At 37.3% G+C, this 13,098-nt stretch overlaps 1 protein-coding gene across 1 annotated transcript in view; it reads right to left on the bottom strand.

The window, feature by feature from the left end:
- Positions 1 to 5,016: 5,016 nt before the first annotated feature.
- The window catches only part of LOC125867126 (probable protein S-acyltransferase 19), a 1,047,372-nt gene continuing 1,039,290 nt past the window's right edge, over positions 5,017 to 13,098 (bottom strand). Inside the window, exon 10 of the mRNA XM_049547553.1 lies at positions 5,017 to 6,386. Coding sequence (XP_049403510.1) covers positions 5,346 to 6,386 — 1,041 coding nt within the window. The 3' untranslated portion in view covers positions 5,017 to 5,345. The remainder of the gene's footprint in view (positions 6,387 to 13,098) is intronic.

Raw genomic sequence — 13,098 nt, 5'->3', positions numbered from 1 at the left:
TGTGGAAAAAACACTAAGTATTTTCTCATTATCGCTTATAGGAAGGATTTAGTAATCAAAGTTTGTTGAGTAGACGTATTTCACGTACTTGCTCTATACTTTGCTGCACCTTTTTGCGTGAGGAATTAAGTCAGGTACTAGTGGTACTTGACTTGCTGCTTGTGATTAAAATTTGTGAATGTTGGAATTCAGGGTGAGCTATTTTCTCTTAAGCAATACCGAATTCTAGACACTCCTTTAATTTTTTGTTTTATTTCCTTCAAGACAATGATTGTAATGTTTTGGACTTATTTTATGTTCATAGATATTCTTTGTGTTAGTGCCACCAGGTCTCGAGGTTGTTTTGATTTTTAACTTTTCAATTTTCACATTCTTTAGTATTTTTAATTAAATTATAAAGGGATGGGGTTCGTCTATGGGGATGGTAGGTGCCCTCACAGTCTAGTGAGATTTTGCGCCATGACACTTGTTCCATTAAACGTAAGCCAACAAACTATTTTATATGGAGGAAACAAATGATATAATTGATTCAGGTGATAAGATTAACATATCATCAAGGAGAATGAACCAACTAAAGATAGTTGTTCCACTGGAAAGGCTGTTGAGAAATCTGCAGCTACTACTATTGAGAAGGATGTAGAAGATAATGGTAGCATTGATAACTAGAGGAGAAAGACGTAATGCTAAGGCATTGGATATCAAGAACCTTGATAGAAGAAAACATGTACCTGACTATGGGTTTCTTAACTCCCCAAAAGATGTGAGAATTCTTGGAAGAATCCTATCTTCAAGCAACAAAATATAGGGAGTTTCAGCTTAAACAACAACTGCAAAGTAATAGGCCAAGAACCAAGAAGATTGATGAATACATTAAGGAATTCAAAGGCATATGTGATAGCCTTGCAGCTATTCACAAACTTGTGGATAAAGATAGCAAAGTAATAATTTTTCTAGAGGTTTAGATCTCAAGTAAAAGACTGTCATACTAGGTAAGACACCATATCCCACGCTTAATCAATTTGTTAATGCTCTCAAGGATTTTGATATGAGGGAGGATGAAGAGGAGATGTCACAACAAAACCATAACATGACGTTCTCTGCCCAAAGGGGCAGGAAAAGAGGATACTACTCTTAGAGAAGAGGAAACGATAACTTCAACTCAAGAGGAACAAGCTTCAAGCCTCTTAGACAATAATCAGGTTCTCAGAATAATCAAAGCTTCCAAAGTGGAAATAATGAAAGGAACACTACTGAGTCATGCGAAATTTGTGGTAGGAATAATCATACTATTATAAGTGCTTTTACAGGTGGGACTATTCTTATCAATTTGCAGATGAACTACCACAAGCATTGGTTGTTGTCAATCTGCGGAATACATCTTTTACAGATGACACTTTTTATGTGAACTCAGGATCCAATAGCTATATGACAAATAATTCAGGTATTTTATCTAACATTAAACACTACAATGGATATAATAAAATTATTGTTGGAAAAGGATCACAGTAAGACATAACACATGTTGGGAATACAATTAGATCAAGTCTGAAATTACCAAAGGTCTTTGTAGTGCTACATTGTTCACTTTCTCATCCATGATACTCTAGTTAGATGATTGTCCTAAAAATTTGTTTGCAAGTTCTTTTTTAGTAGGTATAGGGATCTCTCCAACTCTTGATCTTACTAAACAACATCCTTGGATGAGGATTGTGTTATATATTAGAGCCTCATATTCATACCTATAACTTACCATCAACAAATAATATATAATAGATCAAGCGTGAATAAGGAAGTAAAAATATTTATAAAAAGAATAAAGGCCTAAATTAATACATAGTTTTATTGAATACTATTTGTTGTCAATCTCCAGCAATGCCGCCAAAATTAATAAGCGCAAAACACAATATAAACTGAGTTCTCTAAATCCAAAGATAGTATAATTTTATAAATCATCTCATAGAGATTGGTACAAATAGTGAATCAAATAAAGTCTTGCTACATATTATTTAGGAAATTAATAATTGATTGGTTGTGGTTATAACCACGAATTACGCCTAATAATTCAAATTTAAACACTTGATCAAAGGAGCAAAGGTTACTATCAATGTGAGAAGTAAGGCTAGTAGACAAAACAAGTGCAGGTCAATAATTGGCATATGATTCTCTTCCATATTCATGTTTAAAGTCCTATCGATTATCATAGATTCGATAGTTAATTAAAGAATTCCTAAGATTTAGTTTATCTTTTGACTAAATCTGAACTTTGAAGAATTAACTAATTACAACCCCGTGAACATATGTATGCAAGAATAACACTTGTGACTTAGTCCGAAGAAAAATATCTTTCAAATATTTTTTTCTTTGAATAAATCATGATTTTTAAAAAAATTTCGATTACTAGAAAGAAATAACGATTCAAAGCAAACAAGATAGTGTAAATTTATTCCTCTTCCGATTCTAATTAACAAATATGCAATTCAATACAAACTCCATAAACAAATTCAAGCATAAAAATAAGAATCAAAATCCAAAATAAATTATCAATACACCATGTGTGTTAAAAATGTAAAAAAAAAAAAACTACTCTATAATTAAAGAAAAAAGACAGAAGAACATGAAATAGAACATACTACAATCGACGATTTATTCAGAGTTTCATATTGAATCTAATGGTGATGGAAAGAAGTGAATTATGTTAATCTCTAGGAGTTCTTCAAGATTTTGGCCGCTCATAACCAAGATACCTTTATTTGGGAAGAGTTTCCACCTTATATAGCATAGAGTTATGTTTAACGAAATTTTAAAATTGACCTCAACTTAAAATTGTCTTGTAAACACACTGAATGGTCACACAATTGGTGCTCCAAACGTGCAATTACTACACAACGGCTTCAACTTCTTTCCAGCTCATTGTCTCCCTCCATGATTGGCATTCCAAGTGTGTGGGCACAGCTATTGCTTACATCTCCAAATTCATAGCTCATCACTTCACTGCACTCATTTAGGTACGTTTCTTTATTTCTCAACAATTGATCTCTTGGGTCTTGTCTTTACATAGGGTGGGACATGGGTCATAACATTATCCTCCACTCATTTTCCCTTTTTTTCATTCGGTCTTAATTCATTTTTGAGCTGGATTTCTTCATTTTGGCACTGTTTTATTTATGTACAATTGATCCTTGTACCCCGACTTGATCTTGAGTATTTTGTGTGGACTTCCTCTCAAAGTTTGAAGTCTCAAGTTACTTGTTTTGACTCCAAACTCATTTGTTATCTTGGAAAAACATCCTACCCAATGAAACAGGCGTAATGCGTATGATTCATTAGATATTAACTCAAATTCAATAAAAGTTTAGTAAATAAAAGGTGAAGATTTGCTAAAATTTGTGATTAATTATAACCTATCATCTGCTCGCTCTACAATGACGTCTGAGTTTATAGCTTTAGACAAAGCTAGTGAAGAAGTTGTATGACTCCAAAATTTCTCGGAAGACATTTCATTTTTGGTCCAAACCTTTGGCTCCTATATGCATGATAACCAAGCGACAATAGGAAGGGCTAGAGGGTTATGTATAACAGAATGTCTTTTCACATACGATGAAGACATAATACCATTAGACAACATTCTCTAGTAAAACTATCACAATTGACTAGTAAATCAAGAGATAATATGTCAGATCCACTTATAAAAGGCCTAACTAAAGAAGTGATTAAAAAATCATCAAAGAAAATGTGACTATGGTCAAGCACAAGTCAAGTCATCGTGCCAGAAACTCTACCTAGAACATTAGAGATCCCAAGATATAGGTTTAAAGAGATCAAACAAAGTCATTAATGATGATTAAACATTGTCAAAATAACTATATTTTTGGTCCATTATCATGTTGAGACAATGTCCAGTAACAAAGATGATAAAGTGTTGAAGACATTTTAATGGTTTCTAAGTTTGATATGGGGTATATTAAACAATGTATCTACAGGATAACACATTTAGAAATCACTCATATAAGTGTGAAGTGTAAGTCGATTCAAGGAGAATTATGTAAGGTCAATTCTCAACACACTTATGAATCAGACAATGTCCATGGCTAAAACAAACAAAATAGTGAGAACCAAAGACAATTAAAGGATAATTATGAGACTTATATTGTCTAGATATACACCAAAGCTCGATGGTTCAAAGATATCACATCTACTGATTGTCTGAGTGTATCCGATATATTTTAACTACAAATAATTCAAAGGAAAACCTACAAATCAAAATACAGTTAATATTTATGTACGAATCATACAACTTTTTTAAGCATGTTTTTCATCACATTTTCTACATGTGGAAGATTGTTGACCTTTAAGAAGTGTAAATGGAATATGAAGTGTTTTCCCGATTAGACACTAGGAGAAGAAATGCAATTTGACTAGCATCTTTTCGTAATGAATGGGTTGTGACTTTTTGGATACTATCCTTTATTGACTATAAATTCATTATACTAGTCTCAATTTTTTGTAGCGAATTTCTGAACTTCTTTTGCATATTTTTCTAACAAACAAATATCAAGTCCTTCAGTGATTTGTTATCGTCTTTGCGGTTAATGAAGTCGTCAGCATTTGATGTACCACTACTCCAGCGATGGGTATATCCATTTTATTTTGGGAGGAGTAATCCAAAACCTCAGGTGCAATGAGAAAACTAAATTCTTTGAGGATAGGTATGGCAATGGGGCAGGGCGGTTTTAAGATTGTGCAGGGCGGGTGGATGCAAGTTGAAGTGGGTTTTTAAAACCTACTGGCTGGACTGGATGCGGGTCTATGCAATTTGTACTAATGGATAATTTGTTTAAAGTTTCTGTCTTCTGTTTTAAGTTTATACCGAATAAAATCTTGTTTACTATTTCTATTTTCTGTTTTCAATTTATTTAGAAAAAATCTTGTTTACTGTTTTTGAACAAATAATACCATCATTTAGAAAGAATCTTGTTTACGTTTTTGAACACATAATACCATCATTTAGAAAAAATCTTGTTTACTGTTTTCAACTCATGCATGTAGGTAATTCTCATTGCAAAATTGCTAGACAAAGCCACCCTACCGTTCAAGCTTCAATTGTACAGACAAAAGGTTCAAAGAGGAATTCAAGGAGTGCATCTACTCCATACTACATTCATTTTCTGCTGTGCTAAGTTAGACAATCCGTCACGAAGAAACCACTGGAACCTTGGAGTGTATGCAACAAACTGCAAGGTTCCTGGAAGACAAAAAACAGCTATAGCTCGAGGGGTTTCTTCTGTTGAAGCCTTGCTATGCAGGGGCAAATGATAAATGAACAATCATTGCTAGTCCAGTAAGCTTTACTTATTTGACCCAAAATCACCAGGAACAAACACGGGAAGTTGATGGGAGGCTGCATCCCTTCTGAACCTGGATTCGCGAGGTAAATTAAATGGCAGCCTTTCTTGGCTCTCTCTGGAACCAGAGCCACTCTCATTTCTCAGCCCATCCTTAATTGGACCACGCAAAAGTGGACCACCAAAGAATATGGACTCTCCAGTATACATAAGCTTTTCTGACTGCTCGACTGGAGGTTTCGCAGGAGGCTGTGAAGGTTCTTGAGGGACAGGGACTGGCCTCTTGTCATTGCTAGCAGATGCAGCATTTGGATTTGATGATCCTCCTTGCATAGGCAGCCTTGTACGAGCATCTGAAGCTGATACCGGAACGGACACATACCTTCCAGCTTCTTGGTCCCAAACAACAGATGTTCGTTTAACGTCTCTGAGCAGAGAAGCTGCTGGGGCAGCAGCTGAAAGCAATAATGGATCGGTGGTACTATTCCTCTGCATGATTTTCTCATCAAATTCCGAAGAATGTAAGATGTGATGGTTATTATTAGGTGGTGCAGCCCGAGACATTCGAGCCCTCTCTGGGACAATGCCGGCATTGAGATGGCCTAAACTGTGAGCTTGTGGGAGAGGACTTAGTGTGACTGACTCATGCACATGGCTGGGACTGCTAAAGCTACTGACACTGTGAGTTCCAGTTTCATACTCATCTCGGCTACCTTGACTAGGAGCAAGTGAATTCCTTAATTCATTTCTCATATCTCTATTTCCTCCGGTATCAGCACTGATACTGCTTCTGACACTCATATTCTCACTGGAACTTAATTCAGTATCAAAACGACGGATATCAACAGGACGTAGAACAGATGAGGATGCTCTAGCTTTTGCTGCGGCTCTCATTGCTTCACTGGAATCCAATTTGGCAAGTTTCCATGCACTGATCTTAACAGGGCGCTTAGGTCCCTTGTTTCCCTTTTCAACAAACCCAGCTGCATCTGGATCAATGGTTGATGGGATCATTCCAGGTTCTAACTGAGGTGCTACTTCTTCCTGGTGAAATGCAGGGTGACAATTCAGAACATCAGAGTTTAATTGGAGATAACAGTTAAGTATTGAATAACTTGCAGCTATAGAAACAAGGGAAAATTTTCAAGATTAGAACACAAACATGGAGTAATTGCAAGCAATTTGTCCAGTGAGGTACTTATCCAACTCTTTTAAGAAAAATCAACTGCAAACTAGCAACAGAATTTGAGTTATAGCATCATCATTTGATAATGATTAGCAGCTCTGAGAAATACGTGACTCACGGAGCATATTTTTTCAGTGTTGTTCAGCTGCAGCATGGCTCTCTCTCTTTGCAGTTAGCACCTTCAAACTGGAATCAACTACATTTTTCTTAGTTTTCTTGGTCTACCAGCACATTCTAAGGTTCGACTCTTTTGCTGTACGACTCTTTTGCTGTACTACCTCTTGTATCGACGGCGAAATAGTCTGGTAAACCCTTATACTTGTATCAGTTTGTATTCTGAACCCTTCTACTTACCCCTTTATCATCTGGACCCCAACCATTGACCAAGCTTATGTGTCTTTAAGATGGCTGAGTTGGCGAAGGTCTGTGACTTCACGCACCTTAAGGCGAGTGAATAACTTTTTAGGTTAAAAAAATATTAAAATTATTAAAAGAAATATTTTTTAAAAAAAAACAATTAATTAAAAAGTCATTTCTTCTTCTCCAAAGCTTTAATTGCTTTCCACCTCTGGCAACTTCACTGAACTTTGTAAGTAGATCTTCGAAGAATCGGAAGGGAATGCTTAACATGCCGATCTCAAATTCACTAGCTCAGCTTCCAGAAAATCCTTTGTTGTAAAATGCTGCTCTTTAATGGTGTCGTCAGCCAGAGACTTGAAGGATTAGACACTTAGAGAAGGAGAATCGTGTATTTTGCTTGAGATCCATATTGCAACAAGCGCAAATAGCTGCAAATTGCTTTCTCTCAGAGGCCGTAAGAGCCAGCTCTTAGCATCCTTAGTTCCTTCTCCGGTAAGAGATGGGTAGAATCACGGAGGGCGAAAGCGGACCAGCGCTTGCAGGAGACCACTGAATCGCAGTGGCGTGAGAGAGAAGCGGCGCTGGTGGTGCACGCCACCACTGTTTCGCAATAGAGTGTGAGAGAGAGGCGACACTGGCAAGTGGATAGGAGAACGAGGTGGGTGAGGGTGCATTCATGGCGGTAAAGAGGTTTTTCGGCCAGATCTGGTGGTGCGGCGGCTTAGGTTGTTTTTGTGGAGGTTGGAGGAGGAAAGAAAAATAGTGATGGTGTGCGGCGGAGATGAAGACGGGTGAGGGAGAAAGTATATGTGATTTCGCCGGCAAAAATGACGACGACAGCGGCTATGGCTTTCTCCGGTCGATTTTGGTCGTGAAAATAGGGAGAATTGGATGTATGCAATTTCACTTTTAAAAGTGCCAAAAATAAATTAAAATTTTATTATTTTACATTTTATTAAATAATTTTGGTTAAAATTTTAAAAAATAGTTATGAAATAATTATGATGTGGTATTAATATATCTGACGTGGATATGACATGTCAATTATATAAAGGAGAGTGAGCTACACACATGGTTGGAGGGGCTTAAAAGTCCCATTTTAATTGAGTTTAAGGGTCCAGATGACAAAGGGGTAAGTAGAAGGGTTCAGAATACAAACTGATACAAGTACAAGGGTCCACCAGACCATTTTGCCTGTATAGATAGCCCCATTTGGTTATATGCACTTTAGTTTTGACTACCGCTTCAGATTGTTTTGATTTTTCCTTAATTATCCAATCTTTTTATACATACGATGTTTCTACTACCGAGAATAATTTTGGTTTCATGTCATGAGGATATCAAATTTGAGAAGCATAAACCCTCAGCATTGGGGCTTCTTGGCTCAAGACTGAAGAGGTTCACACTCAATTCATTACATGATGAGTGAAAGAAAGAGCATCATTCGGAGAATGCGCAAGATTAATGACGTGTGACTGAATTATTTCTCAAGCCCCCTTTACAATGTAAATATCTATTTTAGCGATGTGGGACACCAAACTGCATTACATCAGGTATAACTGTTTAGCCTTAACCATTTAGCTATCCATCATATGCATTAGCAGTATACTTTGAATAAACAACAATACATCTTCTTTTCTCTTCTTGGGTAAGGCTAACAATACATGTTCTTAGTAACATATTTTGAAACAAGCCATGCAAGAAGTTTAGACATCAAGAGTAGTAACTAATAAGTAATACATATTTCTTAAATGTATGGAACACAGAAAGTCTAAAAGCAACAGTGAATTTTTCAGATCAACAAAATCCATCACCCATCTAAAATGGATAGTGAAATGGCAATCAAGCACCAACTACTGCACCTGTGTCTCAAGTTGAGTAGAGGCCTCGGAAGCCAAATTATTGGCTATTTATGTTTGACACCTGCCCTCTCCCGTGTAATTGGGGAGAAGTTGACGATGATGGGAGCTTTAAGTAGTAGTGGGGATGTAGTAGCTTTTGAAACACTGTATACAGAACTGGGAGACAAGAGTGCAGATAAGAAGTTGTACAGGCTCACGAAGGTGAGGAGAGGAAGGACCAACACTTGGATCAAGTGAAGTGCATCAAGGATGAACTATGAAGAAGGCAAGATGTTAGTGGAGGAGACCCTCATTAAGCAAAGACATTGTTTTGGGTGATTTGGAGCACTCTGAGAGACATCAGAGACTTCAGGTTTTGCAGGCGTTAGGGTTGAGGAAGTGAAGCGTGCTATTAGTAGGATGAGCAGGGAAAAAAGTGTCAGGTTGAGTAGATGAGATCCCAGTGGAGTTTTGGAAGAGCACAAATAGAACAGGTTTGGAGTGGCTGACTGACTTGTTCAATATCATTTTTAAGACGGCTAAGATGCCCAAGGAATGGAGGTGGAGTACAATGGTTCTGTTGTACAAGAACAAGGTGATACACAAAATTCCAACAACTAGAGGGATATTAAGTTGTTAAGCCACACTATGAAAGTTTGGGACAGAGTGGTGGAGATGAGAGTGAGAAGGGGTGAGTCTACTTCCGAGAATCAATTTGGGTTCAGGCCAGGGTAATTGACCACAAAAGCCATCCATCTTGTGAGAAGACTGATGGAAAAATATCGGGAAAGGACGAGGGATTTGCATATTGTGTTCATTGACCTTGAGAAAGCCCATGATAAAGTCTCAAAGGAAGTCTTGTGGCAATGTCTAGGGGTGAGAGGTGTACTAGTGGCTTATATTAAGGTGATAAAGGACATATACAAAAGAGCTAAAACGCAAGTAAGAACGATGGGAGGAGACTCAGAGCACTTCCATTGTGGAGATAGGATTACACCAGCGGTCAACTCTTAGTCCGTTTCTATTTGCCATGGCGATGGATGTATTGACGCGAGATATTGAAGATAGGGTGTCGTGGTGTGTGTTATTTTTGGATGACATAGTTCCGATTGATGGGTCATGCAATGGTGTTAATGATAAGTTAGAGGTGTGGACACATACTTTGGAGGGTAAAAGATTAGGTTGCGTCAGACTAAGGCAAAATATGTGGAGTACAAATTGAATAATGCGATGCATGAGGTAGTTATGGAAGTGAGGCTTGACACAAAATATCCCCAAGTGAGATAGATTCAAATATCTTTGGTCTATAATTCAGGGGAGTGATGACATCAACAATGATATTAGACATTGTATTAGTGCAGCATGGATGAAGTGGAGGTTTGCCACTAGTCTTGTGTGATAAAAAGGTACCGCCGAAACTCAAGGTATATTTTATCGAGTGGTGATTCATCCGACATTGTTGTATGGAACTAAGCGTTGGCCAATCAAGAACTCCCACGTCCAAAAGATGCATGTTGCGGAGATGAGGATGCTGAGGTGGATGTGTGGTCATACTAAGAGCAATAAGATTAGAAATGACAATCTCCAAGATAAGGTGGGAGTGGCTTTCGTGGTGGACAAGATGAGGGAAGTGAGACTGAGATGGTTTGGACCTGTGAGGAGGAGATGCATAGACACACTAAGGAGGAGGTGCAAGAGGTTGGTGATAGAGAGTACGAGGAAAGGCAGAGGTAGGCCGAAGAAGTATTGGGGAGACCTGATAAGACAGGTTATGACGCAACTTCAGATTACCAAGGATATGACCCTAGATAAGAGGGGGTGGAGAGCACGTATTAGGGTAGAAGGTTATAGGAGTGTAGTGTTGTCTTGCTTAGGATGGCTGGTGTTTGCGATGGTATTAGTTGTATCATAGTAGTTCTTGTTTTTTTCTATTTTAATTTTTATCATTGTTTATTATTATTGTCTTTTAAATAATCTATCCAAGTATGTTGGTTACGGTGTTTCGACTATCACGTGATTTATTGTTGTCTTGGCTCCTCTCTACTAGATGCTTGCATTGTTTCCTTGTTATTTGCTATATTCTCTTCATTTCTCCTTCTTTATACTGGAATTTGGTGCATTTGAGCCGAGGATCTTTCGGAAACGGCATCTCTACCTCCCTGAGGTAGTGGTAAGGTCTATGTACATTCTACCCTCCCAGACCTCAGTTGTGGGATTTCACTAGGTATGATGTTGTTGTTGTTATGTTTGATGTGGCAACGCTACAACAAAGTAATGTGAACATGGAAATCATTAACAGATGGGTAGGTAAATGGTGGAGTAACAAAAATATTAGGCGGAATGACCTAAGAGACCTCTGTACTTGGCTTCGTTTGTCACTTGGACCCTTCTACCCACAATTTTGCCAACGGAACACGTGTAATTTTAAACCCACCTGACCATGTGTGTATCTCAATCGCACGAATGTATATAACACATCACTATCCAAATCAGATAAAATTGTCACATCATAAATAAACCATCACATTGGTTTTATCATTACAAATTCTATTTTCTAAAAAAAGAAAATCTCAAACTCATCTCCAAATATAGCATGTTCATGGTGACTCTCTTCCCTTCCTTACTTGACTTCTTCCATTAACTAGAATAATTTGTAGTCTTTCCAAAACTTCCATTTTATCTTCTCTTCTAAGCATTTTCATCTATTTTGCTATTTAGATATTATCTTCGCTTCTTCCCCCTCCCCCTGCCCTTTCTTTCGTTGTAATTTTCTGTGTTGAAGAGGAAATTAAAGACAACCCAAGTCTTGTTAAAGTATTTTACTATAAATTTTGTTATTTAATGGTAGTGAGAAAGTGACTAAAATGGAGGATGAGAGAAAGAAAAGAAGGGCGCTAGAAGATGGGTCACTACAGTGAAAATCATCTAAAATGCTATAGATAAAATTGCGTTCAATTTTTTATTTTTTTTAGAATGGTAACTTTTTCTTCTATTTATCCACAGGTATACTACATCAAAGTAGCACCTCTTCCAAAAGTATTACAAACTAGACTGACTCCATCTGTGCTTTTTGTCACAAATAGTCTAAAACATCAAAAAGTTCTTCTGCCTGTACTAAGACTTTCTATTTACACCAAAAATAATAAAGAAGTTATACAATTCATCTTGAAATTCTGCACATTGTTCTTCTTGCCTTCAATTTTGAAAACATTAGAAATATGTTTTTCAAAAAGACCCATCTAAATTCGGCCTCCATTTCACAAACAAGAACCTCCCACTCTTTTGCCCTTTTTCTTCCGCCCAAATCTGTATAAACAGCCTTCTCCCCAATCATTCTAGAACTCTCAAATAACCAATTTTGAATTCAAACGTCACAATCAAAGAGAAATAGGTAGACAAATAATACAATGAGTGAAGAAGAAATAAAGAGGCTACGAGGTGTTGTGAATGATTGCGTGAGCAAACATATGTACTCTTTGGCCATTTTCTTTGTTGATAAGGAAGTAGAAATTACCTCCGACACAATTAAAATGACAGGTACAATATGGGAAGAGGTAGAAGAAATGTGGGGGTGGATTAGGGGATATGGTGAAGAGGAAGGGTCGGGGGAAGGGGTGGGGGTGGGATGATTCAAGATGGGAAGATTATGAGGAAGAAGAAGTTATGGAGATGGGGCTTGAACCTGCGACCTATGCCACTCTACCACCTCCTCCCAGGTATCCCCCCTCCCCCCTGGACAATCTCTCTGTCCTTTAATTTTTTTACATTTCGTTTATAAAATAATTTTAAAAAATTCATACTTCACCCCTTCCCCCCCCCCCCAAACCCCAAACCACCCACTCAATCCCAAAACAAAAAGTTGATATTATTTTATTTTGAAAAAAAAATAATTCTACCCCACCCTATATAATATAACCTCTGCTCCTAATTTATTTACATTTTCCTCGTTTTGTGTTAGATATGTACATATAGTTATAGGAATTTTTTTTTTATATATATATATTTGGACCCGCCCTTTGGACCAATCACAGCCTTCTAAACTCGGTGGAGAATGGACCTTCCCTCTACCCTTCTCCCCTTAAATATCAGGCTTCGCTTTGCATGGTGTGGGGCTTGAACCTGCGACCTATGCCACAAACCCTCCACCTTTTGCCACTCGAACTAGGCCTTGAGGGCTCTTTTTTTACATTTGTGTACCGAATATAACATAAATGAAAACTTTTTAAAAAAAAATTGTGGCAAGTAAAAAATATTTTCCTAAAAATCATCTAACACAAAATGAGAAAAAAAGAATTAGAAGCGGAGGGTTAGGTGGGATGGAATATTTTTTTTAAAAAAAATATAATCATATATAAATTATTATTTGAAG

This window comes from Solanum stenotomum, chromosome 6, assembly GCF_019186545.1.
Source record: "Solanum stenotomum isolate F172 chromosome 6, ASM1918654v1, whole genome shotgun sequence".
Taxonomy (NCBI): domain Eukaryota; kingdom Viridiplantae; phylum Streptophyta; class Magnoliopsida; order Solanales; family Solanaceae; genus Solanum; species Solanum stenotomum.
This window is presented reverse-complemented; position numbering and strand designations above follow the sequence as displayed.